Below are 13,909 nucleotides of genomic sequence, written 5' to 3' on the forward strand. Positions count from 1 at the left end.
AAAACCTGCCACGCACCACACCCGGTCTTAATCGGGCGTATCACGTGGCCCTACATTGGCGATGTGAAGCATCTAGTTAAGTTTTAGGCCGGGAATGCCCTAGGAGGAGATACCCAGGACTAAGGTTGCTACGCTCAAGAGTGAGCTCTGACGGAGTTTAAAGTTACTTTCTAATGCAAAGTGCCGGGGAGAGAAGAGCACAGGGAAATTATGAAAATAAAAATGATTCTAGTGTATATAAAACAAAATAATGAAGCTTATCATACGGACAGCAAAAATTATGTGAAGAGATCTTCACGCCCGCAGTAAGACGCCGCAATTTTTTTAAATGCAAGATAATTGGCCTTAGTAGCAACCAAGTCGGACGGCCCGATGGGCCCAACAGCTGGTTGGACCGACCTGAGCATCTCCTCCCGTTCGGAGCACATTCTAAGACATTCCCAGAGGATGTGGTTGGCATCCTGAATCTCCCCTCCGCATGGAGATGTCGGACGGCTTACAAGTCCAAGCTCAAAGAGCTTGCCAGCGAACCCACCGTGTCCAGTCACAAATTGACTGGTGTGATGGTCAGGAGTCAGATATTTGGTTATCTCCAATTGCCATTTAATATTTGGAAAAAACATATATGTGTGCCGGCCCCTGGTTGATTCATCCCACCGTCGCTGCCAGGTCTTCCATGCCGCGTCAAGCGTCATGAGACGTATTGTCCGCTTCAACGAGGTTACTTTTTCAGCAACAAGCCGAGGAGGCGGGGCTAGGTGAAAGTCACCAACAACGGCCTCCTCGCCTTTGAAGAGCATCGTTGACGCGCCGCTGACCTGTATGTGCAGATCTAGTGGGAGAATGCCGGCCAGGACCGGGAGCGCGGCCGTAGAAGTTGTTCGGTAGGCCTTGGTTATGGAAAGCAGCGCGCTGCGCTGTCCGCTTAAAAGAGTGCTTCTAAGTTTGACACTTTTCGGGATACGCAAGCACCACGCACTAGCAGCGTAGGCGGCGATCCCCATATAAATGGCGCCATAGGCAATCTTAAGCGCCCTTACTTTTAAGCCCCATCCATCACCAGCCATACGGCCCACCCTCTGGAAGGCCCTCCCAGCCTTATAAACTTGGGTAAAGGCATAGTGATGGAAATTTAACATAGTGTCCATTTGGACGCCCAGGTAGGTGACGATCTTTGACACTTTCACTCTCGTGTCACCGAAGCGGACTGTGGGTGGCCGCTTACAGTTTAGTCGTCCCGGTCCTTTCAGGACAATGGCTTCTGTCTTGGAAGATGCGAAAGATAGTCTGCTTACTTTACCCCACGCCTCAATTGACTTTAAGGCTTCGCCGACGGCACTCTCAATCTTCGCCCTGCTGTCGGCCTCCATCAACAGCAGCGCATCGTCAGCGTAGGCGATGACAGTGCAATCGGTTGGAAGCGGGATCCTAAGGAGATCGTCGAAGAGCACGTTCCAGAGGAGGGGCCCGAGGACAGAGCCCTGGGGACAGCCCATGCTGGTGCGCCTCTCTATTGTGGTAGAACCAACACGAAACTCGATCGATCTATTCGTGAAATAACTCTGAATCGACGCGAACAAATTTCCTGGTAGTCTCTTGAGCCGAAGCTTTTGAAGTATAAGAGGCCAGGATGCACTATCAAACGCACCTGCAATGTCCAGGAAAACTCCTAGGACGTATTTACGGCGAGAACTTTCAGCGATGGCAATCACGTTTCTTATGGCGTCTGTCGTTGATTTGCCTCTTCTGAATCCAAATTGCTTATCAGAAAGCGGCGCATGCTCTTCCAGGTGGGCTTCAATCCTGTAGCACAGAAGTTTCTCCAGCACCTTACCGAGAGCCGGCAAGAGTGTTAGAGGACGGTAGGCTTTGGGGCTTGACGGTTCTCGACCGCCGGCTTTGGGGATTACCTTCAGTAAGCCCCGCTTCCAGCAGTCGGGGAACGTGCCGCTCTTGATGCAGTCACTGAAAAGTTTGGTAATTTCTGGCGCGGCGATGGCCCATGTGCGTTTGACAAGTATATTGTCAATGCAATCCGGGCCTGGGGCCTTGCCAACAATCAACGTTCTAATGATGCGATTGATCTCCTGTTCAGAGGGCAAGATGAATGGTCCGTGTCGATAGGAAGAGAAGCCTCAAAGCGGACCATACTCATGATGGCATCGTCCCTGGACTCGTCATCCAGGGGGATGAGTGCCTCGAGCAGGACCGCAGCCGTTTCAGACTCGGTACTGGTGTATCCGCCACCCGGTTTCTCGATACCGCACAAGAGGCTCGTCGGTCTGAGACCAAGCTTTAATGCACGGTATGGAGGACCCCAAGGGTCCGAACCCCCCTCGATGGTGACGAAGTTCCTCCAGTAGTCCTTCTTGGCTTGAGTAATTGCTTTCTTGTAGTCGTATCTGTATATAGAAGATCAATAGAGGCAGGTGGTTGCTTGAGTCGGCGCGCACGTTGATGGACCTTGCGTGCTTTCCTGAAAAAGTCGCGCAGGTTCGAAACTTGCTGCGTCCACCACGGCGGCTGGCTGGGTGGCTTGGGCTTGCAGCGTCCGAGTGAAGCTTCGGCTGCTCCGGTGATGTCTGCAGTCAGTCGTGAAGCGGCCGAGTGCAGGTCCGGAAAACGGTATCTCGAAGTCCTATCAAGCTTTTTTGAGAGCGCCTTTTCAAACTTTTCCCAATTCCCGTCACGCGTTCTGAAACGCGTGGGCGGGAAAGGGGATACGTCAGAGACGCCATCGTGCGAAGAGTCAGCGGCCAGTTCAAAAGTGATCAACCGATGATCACTCATGGAGGCGCTCGCATGGACCCTCCAGCCCCTGATACGTCTCGCGACGGACTCAGTGCCAAGGGTGATGTCGATGTGAGTGCTTCCGGAGTTTGCATGCGACGTGAAAGTCGGCATGCTATTCGGATCGTTGAGGACGACCAGGTTGTGCTGGTGCACCAGCTCCTCGATGACGTCCGCGTCGCACAAGGAGAGATCCACGGGCGCTCAGAGGGGGGACTGCGAGTTGGCGTCTGCACAGATGATGACATCCCTGCCAGCAACTGCGTGGAGGATGCCGTCAAGCAGCGATACCACGTGTTACTTTGTACTCTTAAAGCTAAAATAGGCGGAAATAACCACCACGCTGTCTCCTCCGGGTAAACTGATGTCTGCACACGCGACCAGCTCAGTCGACAGATGCGAGAGCGACAGCATGCCAAGGCGAGGGTCAAGAGCGAATATACAGGCCTTTGGCTCTGTACAACTGGCGCTGACAACGAGGCCCGCGCACCTAAGTCCCTTTTCAGCTAGCCTGGGGCCCTTTTCAGAACCCCGGTGGTACGGTTGCTGCACCAGCGCCAGCGACATGCCGGCGGCCTGCATAACCTCAATCAACTCCGCAGAGCCGGCGTCGCTCAAGTTCACGTTCAACTGGGCGAAGGTGATCATCGCGTGGCAGCGTAGTCAACCATAGCCCTTTCGCGCAGCTCGGCGTGGAGTCTTGCAGGGCACTCGAGGCTATTGGTGGGATGGTCATGTGGCTGTTTGTGCTTGTAGCAGGCTACGCACTTGGGTGGGATCTCCTTTTGAGGGCAGTCTGCGCGATCGTGGCCGGAAGCAGTGCAGTGGCTGCATGTGGGTGCCTTTGAATTGCATCCCTTTGCCATATGGCCGTAAAGGTGGCACATGTTGCACTTCACTACCCCCACAAAGTCCTTCAATGGGAAGGATTCCCATCCCATATACAGCCTGTCCTCCGCCAAAAGGGCAGACCAAATTGCACCAGGGACGAAAGCCACGAAGTGACATCTGCCGGTCTTCGGGCCAGCTTTGTGGCTGAGTCGAATATCCCTGTACGCCGATTCCGGCAGACCAGTCTGCTCCTTGGTGGAGGTGTAGATGGCTTCCCGGAGCTGGGGTTCTGTGAGGGTTGAAGGGAGATTAAAAATAATAACCCGAGGCTCAGCTCTTAGGGCAGCTCAGCTCTTAGGGCAGCCTCCGAGGTCTCCATGGCCTTAATGAGGGCCGTGGCCTCGACTTCGGAGCGGGGGTGAACAATAATTCCTCCGTTTCTCACGTTTCGGATCCCTGTAATTTGGACCCCGATTGATCTGGGGTCAAATGCCTTCTTCAGGAGGTCCTTTGTGGCTTCCGATGTTTTTTCCCCAGAGCCGGTCGGGAAAAATAGGACGCCCGGTCTGGGGGCTAAAGGCAGGGACGGGAAATGGCTGTTGACGGTGGCCGGAGGTGGAGCGAGTATTGCGGAGGTTGCAGTGTGAGGGCGGCTTCTTCTGCCGAGGGCTGTGGCCCACGATGTGGGCGCTGGCATCGTTGCGGCGATGGTGGTGTGGAAGTTTGCTGGTGCTGCCGGTTTTTGTGAATGAAGCGTCTTAAGGGTTTTGGTTTGCGTGTGCAGGTCTTTGATAGCCTTCTTTTGCATATTGAGGGCATTGAGGCCAATTGTCCTGTCCTTTAGTAGCCCCTTTAGGTGTTTAATATTGGCTTCTTGGGCGATGGTCTTTTTTTCTAGTTTCGCCATGGTCATGTTCTGCCTGCCTTGTGCTTCTGAGAGGCTCAATATGGCGTTATTGATGCGTTCCTTGGCTCCTGCTTGCTTGCCACGGAAGGCCGCAATTACTTCATTCATATAGGTGGACACGTCTTGATAGACGGATTCATATAAGTCCGTGTCGACGGCAGTGTATTCCCCAGTTTCCTCGTATTCGCTGCCGGAGGACGATGAAGAAACGTCGTTGTCAGCATGCCGAGGGGCTGGTTGGTGGTTCTTGGATTTTGGTTTTTTGGCTTCGGGTTCGGTTATAGTGTCCGGAGATGTGGCCTTTGATGATGATTTCTTCCCAGGTGACTTAGGCGAGCGCGTCTTGTTTTTTGACGATCGTATAGTCGTTAATGGGGTGTGGCCAGATGTGGATGCCGCAAGGGATGGGTGTGTTGTGAGGATCAGGACCTTCCCGAGGCGGTGGAGTACGCTCCATGTTAGGCATTTGGGTTAGATAGCAGAATCAAAAGTAATCAGTAATAATGTATAAGTTGAGGGTCTTAATACATTAACATAAAGTCTTTCGATCGATGCACTGGTCGTCCGATGCAAAAACACGTCAGAACGGCTCGACGACGCTTAATAACAGCTCGAACAGGTGAAAAGCTACATCTATCTGGGACAATAAGTGTCTATTTGATGAAATTGTTCGCAGAGTAAATTTAGGCTGAAGTGCTTTTGGCCGCCTGAATAATGTCTTCAAAAGTGACCTTCCACTGTGCCTAAAGCGCAAAGTGTTCAACCAGTGTGTGCTTCCCGTGATCGCATATGTGTGGGAAACATGGACCCTAAGTAAAAGAGAGATCCAGAAACAGAGTAGCACAACGTGGTATGGAGAGGTGCATGCTGGGCATAACGCGATAGGACACAAAAAGGAATGAGTGGATAAGGAAGCAGACAAGGATTTGCGATGTAATAGAGTTTATTAAAAGCCTTAAATGGAGATGGGCTGGACACATAGCTCGAAGAAGAGACAATCGTTGGACAAATCTAGTCATCCAGTGGTATCCAAGAAGTACAAAACGTCCGCAAGGTAGACCTAGAGGCTGCTGGATCGTTGAAATGATACAGTTCTGCGGAAGTACGTGGCAACGCAATACACAGGACCGAGAGATGTGGAAGCAGCTTGAAGAGGCATTCATCCAGCAGTGGATAGATTCAGGCTGATGATGATGATGATGATGACGTCCTGTGGGCCAGCTATTTTTGGAATAAAATAAATATAAAAAACACAATATGTTTCTCGAGTTTTTCAGTGAACATTTGATGTTGTCAAGGAAGTCGTAAATAATAATATTGTGTAGGAAAGTATTTATTGTGCAATCATATGGTAATTTTTTTTGATTCTTCTGAAGGTTTTAATATTAGAGTATTAGACCCTGTCTAACGATAGTCTTACAAGCAAAAGTCACAGCATGCCAGCATTGGTGAGAACAAGATACTGAAATTGATAATTATTTTTATGAGGGGGAGTGATAAAGAATTGTGATGGGGGGAGAGGGAGTCCAAAAATATCGAAATCCCTATAATATCTGAAACATATCTACAAAATAAATTTTAAAAAATCATTTCTCAATAAATTATAGAACTCTGAACTTTCTTCAAATTAGTGTACCAAACCAAAAATACCAAACCAGCCATTGGAGTTAATATAATGTTAAACTGCGAGTCAATATTATTATCTTATACTTAAGCATATTATAAAACAGGACAAGTACTGATTTGAAATAGAATAAGGTAAAATTCTTATTGAACAGATGCGATCTTATTGAAGGTTGACAAACAAAATTGCAGTACACCTATCTCCGGGCCAGTAATATACATTTAGCCACTTACAGCGATTTCATAACAGAAAATTTCCTTCTACCCATTCCTCTGCTGCCCTCAACCTTTCTTTGGATTCGGAGTAAATCATATTTATCTTCAAGGAAAATATTGTAATATGAAATTATGCTTTCTGCGGTTGATGATAGCTACAATATAAGTTCTCTTGGTTTATTGTTCGTTGGTAATGGCCTCCTCGTTCGCGGATACATTCATATCTCGAAGGCTATTGACAATCTATAAATTATATTATGAAATTGAAATCTCTATTTTTCTACAGACAGTAATTTTGAAATTTCGAGCTATTGTTTGGTGCCGGTGCTGCCATTAAAAAAATAACTATTTATTTAGTCATAATATTGTTTTTTTGCATTTTTAAATCGATAGATAAATAAAATTTAAATTAAAAAATATACTGTAAGCTCAATTATTATGGTTGAAGTTTGAAAACATCATTTTTGCTGTTTGTAACCATAGAGTAAATAAATTTGCAACTGAGAGTTTTTTTGTTGGTACTGTTGGTAGCATTTAGAAATTGAATTGTTTGAATTCAAAAAGCAACTGCCAAAGCCGTCAACGTAGTGATCGTAGCGTACAAACAAACGAAACTTCTGTGCGGATTTGATTAAAAAAAATAATAATATACAAACATAACCTTCGTGAATACTGAGAAATAATTTTATTTGAGTGTTTAATAAGTTAGTTATGGATCCTTCAAGCAGATTGCCTGCTGCTAAGCAAATATGGCAACATGCGAAAAGCAGTTTGATCGGTCGAGGAGGAGTTCAATATCCGAAGGAATCCCTCAGCTTTAGAAGACCGTTGAATAATTTGCGAAGAAGTAAATCATTTTCCGACCTTCAAACGATGCATACGGGACCTCTGAGACGACCGATGACTGACAGAAACGGTCCAATTCTACATCCTCTATTACCGAAGCCGAATACCATCAAATCGTATCATGGCTCTATAGCCCCGACCAAAGAAAACAAGCCTACGCATATCGGAGGTGGTACACTCGCCGTGAAACGAGCAGGAAGTAACTTAAATGCGAACGCAACGGCTGCCAAGCAGCCGAGGCAAGGGAATCTACCCATCGGCTCTCAATCTGCCAGCAAAGTGCCCCCCATGAAAAAGATCGCACCGTACGATTACAAAGCTCGTTTTAATGACCTATTGGAAAAGCATAAGCCTATGAAGGCTGACTATACAGAGCTTAAAACGAGCCATGATTGTATATCAGAGGAATTGGCAGAGTACAAATCAAAATGGGAGACTTATTCTGTGACCATTGAACAATTCAAACACAACGCAGAGAATGACAGAATTACCATTTCCAAATTGAAAAATGACCTCGCTGAAATGACAACGAATTATGAAGACACATTGAAAGACAAGATAGACCTCCAAGAGAAGTTATCCGTGGCGACTGAGCAATTCAATTCAACTATGCACACCTTGCGAGAAACTACAAGAGATCTGGAAAGAAGTGAAAATACCAGACTTCAGCACGAACAGGTTAGACAAATATATTTTTAGAAATTTCACTTTAACTTACCATTCAATTCCTAAAGTGGTGACACCCGACGCAAAAAATCCATACTTTAAGACCGTCCTAAAGTACTTAGTGAGTAGTGATATGTGGTAAACTTTGAAGTGACTAACAAAATGCTGAAGGGATACGTTGCAACCACCCCTGCCGCAACTGGTGAGATGATATCTCATGGTATAAGTGGTGTACAATTTCTATATATAATTAGATAACGATTATATAATGCAAGAAAGGTGTTTGTAGTTCGGAATGCGACGATAGAATGAATCTTCCACTATTTCCTTGCTGTAGCCTCAAAACATTTTGCACAATGCACATCAGTCGTTCAGCTACATTTTATGAACTGGCGTCTGCTGATAAGACAAGATGTTGACTCTGCATCAGGCCTTATAAGATATGGTACATTTGTACATCTGCGCATACATTTGGACACTGTGTTTATTCACTGTGTTTGTGAAAATATTTCACGCAAGATGATTTTGCATGACACGCGTTTGAAGAGAAAAAAATACCTATAATAATAATAAATAACATAGTACATTGTATAAAAAATAGCAGGCAAATAGGTACTCTTCAAGAATAAACATTACGTTTAATGTAAATATATAATTGGATAGGTCGGTCCTTAGACTTTATGCGTCGCATATAATATTATCACACTGACCTCATCAGGCGGCGGAGGATACCGCGCCGCGAACCTCTAATTTTGATCGATTTACGATGCTCGAGACCACTGTAGCGAGAGAATGCCTCATCTGATCAGAGCAATTCTCATGTCAATTTGTGCGATAAGAACCAAACTAATTAATATATTAACAAACAATTTCATTTCTACTCTCAAAAAAGAGTGCAACAAATTGGAATTGGAGTAATGCTATTAGTTAATATGATGTATATAAAAAATTCTTTCAGTTAATAGCAAAACAGTCGGAGGATTTAGAAGAACTTCAGGAGTCAACTCAACGTCTACACTGGGAGAGACGGAGCTTACATAATAAACTGCAAGACATGAAAGGTAATTCAACAATCATTTAAATTCTCTACCGTGTCCACGAGCTAATCAAAAATGAACGAATTGGAGGGAAAGATACATTTTTATATATGCTATTTCAAGTTGCAACATACGTGAATATCTTCACGCATTTCGTTAATCTGTTGTAGCACCCAGATGTTTGTTGTACACTAGTTCCAATGTTCAGTCAGTTCAGTGTTATGGCAGTGCCAAATCAACCCATTCTTGATAAATCGACCTAATTTATAAAGTAAATGATTTTATGAAGTCTTTTTTGACACATTTGCAAAGTTTTGTTCATGTGGATTTAAAATTTAATTTCAATCCCTCGATTTGCTCTTGTGTTCAGTGTTTTAAATAAATCCATTGAATTTTATTTTCTAGGCAATATTCGCGTGGTCTTCCGAGTGCGACCGGCTCTGGCAGCAGGGCGGCCTGTGGCTGCGTTGAGCTTCCCTGATGCTTGCACCGTCGAACTGGAGAGACTAGAGCCTGGAGCACATCGGCGGCTTGCAAAGCACCCTTTTAAGGTACACCATTTTAATCAGTATAACCCTATTAATTCTAAATTGAAAGAACCGAAAAACTGGATTATACCTTTATGGAACATTGTGTACCTATTCCAATATTATTATGATTGAATTGGTAATTAGAAAATTTTATATTCTGTGTGTTAGCAGCATTGATTTTATTGTAAATATAAAGGTAATGGCGGCCTGTTGTTGACATCTTGCTTAGGATAATATTTAAAGATTGTCTTCAACATTTTCTGTTATAACAAGTAATACCTATTATTTGCTCTATTGATTTAATGACAGCAGATTTGCCAACATACGCTGACGGGTCAATATGATCGCGCACGGCTGGAGATAATAATGCTAATACATTTTTTTTTTATGCTTATTCAGTTTGATCGAGTGTTTGGTCCGACCAGCAATCAAGAAGACGTATGGGAGGAAGTGTCGTGTTTGGTTCAAAGCGCCCTCGATGGGTACAATGTCTGCATATTTGCCTACGGACAAACTGGCTCAGGTAACAAAACATCAAGTCTACTTCTCTCTTCGAATCGTCTCCCTCTTATCTATCCACAATCTTATTTCGATACCTATCTGTTATTTTTCATCACACGAAAAGCTAAAAAATTATACCCTAATATTTTTTTTACAAGGTTGGTTATTAGCTCAGTCTTTTGGGTAAATGCCATCATTACAAATACATATTATTTCGATTTAAAATAAACATGTGAATTTGTCATCAGTGAGGTTTCTTACAGTGGACAATTATTGTCGAAAAGAAGTGTAATTTTTTTTTTTTTTATCAGAAATAGTTGTTCATTCCAGTTTCTGAATTAAATACAATATTAAAAGAACAATGTCAATTTTTTAAGATGTGGGATTAGAACTTTACGACTCATGGCTTCAGAAATAGAAACTCTGCCACTGTCACTGAATTTCCATTGTAATACTGAGAATAAAGATCATTCAGAATAATTGTTTATAAATATAATATAATTTGGAACAGTCTCAGAAACAATCCATAAAAAAAAACTTTATCTATTGCATGCTAAGCTTTAGGGCCAAAGCACACTGAAAGCGGCACACATAGCGTCCAGTGTGCTGTGGCCCTTAGTGCTTTACCACTTAAGCTACTGACTTAATTGTTGCAGATGGGATATTTCCTAACAAATATGCACCTGAGGTGTTTTGAAATTCTGTCAACAATAGGAACTATCTTTTTTCATTTTAAATCTAGGCAATAACAATATTATCCTTGATACATAGATGGTGTCAAGATCTTTCCAAGTTTTTATATACTTGCGCTAGTTACTTAAGATTTTAAGTAGGTATGTATATAACATTCTTCATTTGATTGTAGGTAAAACATATACAATGGAAGGCAGTCCCGATGCACCTGGAGTAATTCCAAGAAGTTGTACCATGCTTTTCGAGTCCATCAAGCAGCTGTCCAAATCGGGGTGTGTATTTATTTTTTGACACATGCATAATGTTTTAAATATTGATCTTTCGTTTTAGGTATATACATATTATATTATGTGAATAATGCAAATGAAAATTCCTATTGTAATTGACTATTTCAGTTGGGAGTACACAGTACATGCTTCATTTTTGGAGATCTACAACGAGCAGTTGTATGATCTTCTGCATCCCACAAGAGACCCCCGAGAGCTGGACATCCGTATGGTGGACGCTAAAGGATCCGATGTCTATGTCACCAACCTCCATGAACAGGTGATTATGTATAATTTTATTATTAGTGGGTACACTACACCATGGAAACAGCCAGTGTTATGAAGAGAAACTTTTCTACAAAATCACTAGTGGAGTGAAACTAACTCATAATGCTCCACTACTGAGTTATAATATCCCCAGGCTCAGATTGGCTAAATATCTCTAGGCGTTATATCATGTGCTATTTAGCTGTGTTTGGAATTTTGTACATATGCAGTTCGCAGTATCACACTTCACCGTGAAATGTTGTATCGGAAATATATGATCGTATATTAAAGATCGTCCAACCTCCTTTGGGTCGTATAGTGTACTGAGATAATATTCATGTCTAAATAAAACACGGTTCTTATCGGTTTACAGGAAGCCAGCAGCAAAAAATTGTTGAAAATAGCCGATATACTGGATTATTTGTTAGGTTAGGTTTTCATCCTTGAATTCATGAATTTTGCCAAAATCGGCTATGAAAATTGGCGCAGTTCCCGTCTGGCTTCCTGTAAACCGACTCGTACCTAAAACACTTACAAAATACGTAATAAAAATTACCGAAATACAAGGGAAAGACAGTAGAAAATAGGTATGTAATTAAATTAGAAATACAGAACAACTCGTAATTTATAGTACATATACAGCTCTTTCCAATAAGAAAGTTCATGGTGAACTGTGCTACGGTGAATTGTAATACGTTACAATTTACAAGTAACCTTATTTAACACAAAAACAGGAAAAAAATATTCCCAGTTTAGATTGAATAATAAAAATATCAGAGATAATCAAACATCGTTTACACTGATAATTTTTTAAAATCTATGATTTTTGCGTATTCTATGTTTGCCTACAACGCTCAGTTGTATACGATATTGTCAAAATTCAGGTTGGATTTCATGACACAGGGACTCACCGTACATGGGTGCTGGACCTTGAATGTGTCTTGTAGCCACCGTGAGACTCATTTGCTTTATCAATTGGCTTATCGATTGGATTTTGATTTTGTGTGCAATATTGGCAAGTATGCTGCATGAAAACTACTGGAAATATAGCGTGGATGACATCATTTTTAGGAAGTGAAAAGCGCCCCAGAGTTGCTGCATTTGGCATACAGAGCGCAGCAGAACAGACAGACTGCGGCCACGGCGGGCAACGAACGTTCATCCCGCTCGCACAGTGTGGCCCGTATCCGACTGGCCGGTCAGCATGCCGCGAAGAGCCTCTCCCTCACGGCCCGCATGTGCCTGGTGGACTTGGCGGGAAGTGAGAGCGCTAAGTTGACGCAGAGACTCAAGGAGACCAAGAATATTAACCGCAGTCTAAGCGAGCTGGGACAGGTGCATATATTTAAATTTAGTTATTTATTTATTAATGAATTAAATTTTCTCTCTTTGGGTAATGTTTATTGAGGGTTTGGACTAAGGATATTAGAAATTGCCACATAAGCCAATTTACTAGTAGATAACTTTCTATATGCATTATCCAAGGAACTCAGAAATAATGGGAACTGAAATACATAACGGGTAAGGCGATAGCAGGTAACCGACTCGAGTAAGGAAGAATCCGGGTTAAACTTACACTCGTGTCAAGAATACGTTTTATGTCGAATACTGAAAACTGCTCTCGGTTTATGTATTTACGCTCATTTAATGTTGGTGTATTACACACACTATTGCACGTGCACATTGTGTGCTTCATTTTCGTAGGACACTCACATTCAAAACTCTGCATCAAGATGCGGTGTATTTAATATAGCTTATCGGTATTCTATTTATTATCTGTTCTGTGCCATTATCTAAATTTGACAGAGTACAATATAATTATTGTCATTGCACCTTCAAAAACAGCTGTGCTTTTTTTTTTGCAAAATTACAGAAAGTGGTTAATTTATATTTAGGAAAAAATAATGAATCCCAGTAATATATAATACTGTAATCGAATGGCTTGTTGATAGAATGACATCACTGTTTGTAGCCATGATGCTTTTCAGTGTTGAAAAAATTTACAACAGCTAACACAATAAGGGAAAAATGACTTCGGTCCATTTTAGAACTGAAACGGGTTTTGCAAAATTTCACATACATACTATGTTATGTAAATTGCAACTTCTTTATATTTTTTTTATGGATTCATATGCCTTTTACCTGTACAAGATAGTATTACTAACTCAAAGATTCCAAAAATGGAATGTGATATGATATTAATTATGTAATATCATGTTGTAAATGTCTTACAATCATCGTGCATAACAGATTAAAATGAAAGGATTGATTTTAATGGAATCAGTAGTGAAAAGGGCAAATAAGAAATAAAGAAAAAATTTTGTTCGCAATTAAAGCATTGGTTGACATTTTCAGGTGATCCTGGCGCTCCAGCAGAAACAGGAGCATGTGCCGTTCCGCAATTCCAAGTTGACCCGTCTTCTGGAGCCGCAGCTGGGGGGCGCGGCCAAGGCGCTGCTGGTAGCAGCGGCCGCTCCCTACGAGGACTGCGGCCACGAGTCGCTCAGCACGCTGCGCTTTGCCATGCAGGTGGGCAATTGCTCCACCGCATCGGCCCGAAGAAATATTGCGCTCGCCAACCCCACCGCAGCAGCCGCCGCTACCCCTGCCGCCAACGAGAAGAATTGAACAATTCAACAATCATTGCTGAAGATGCTTTTATTTATTGATTATAACAGGTTTATCCGGAAGAAATGATAAATATTTTCAACACCACAATATCGGTATCTGTGAAGA

The 13,909-nt window shown here is 43.1% G+C and overlaps 1 protein-coding gene across 1 annotated transcript; it reads left to right on the forward strand.

Moving 5' to 3' along the window:
• The first annotated feature begins 6,979 nt into the window (after nt 1-6,979).
• Nucleotides 6,980-13,909, forward strand: LOC147070895 (protein claret segregational-like). Its single transcript, XM_085949044.1, has 8 exons — nt 6,980-7,891; nt 8,838-8,940; nt 9,322-9,467; nt 9,846-9,969; nt 10,813-10,912; nt 11,036-11,186; nt 12,245-12,508; nt 13,529-13,909. Exons 1-8 carry the CDS (start codon nt 7,079-7,081, stop codon nt 13,799-13,801), a joined length of 1,974 nt encoding a protein of 657 aa, XP_085805170.1. The 5' UTR covers nt 6,980-7,078; the 3' UTR covers nt 13,802-13,909.

Source organism: Rhyacophila brunnea, unplaced genomic scaffold (assembly GCF_057557595.1).
Source record: "Rhyacophila brunnea isolate RB1 unplaced genomic scaffold, BYU_Rbru_1.0 scaffold_21, whole genome shotgun sequence".
Lineage (NCBI taxonomy): Eukaryota > Metazoa > Arthropoda > Insecta > Trichoptera > Rhyacophilidae > Rhyacophila > Rhyacophila brunnea.

Excerpts from the sequence above, each read along its gene's own strand:
- LOC147070895 (XM_085949044.1), top strand. The coding sequence starts at position 7,079 with ATGGATCCTTCAAGCAGATTGCCTGCTGCTAAGCAAATATGGCAACAT. Across the intron at positions 9,970-10,812 it reads CTACGGACAAACTGGCTCAG|GTAAAACATATACAATGGAA; the intron begins GTAACAAAACAT and ends ATTTGATTGTAG. Across the intron at positions 12,509-13,528 it reads GTCTAAGCGAGCTGGGACAG|GTGATCCTGGCGCTCCAGCA; the intron begins GTGCATATATTT and ends TGACATTTTCAG.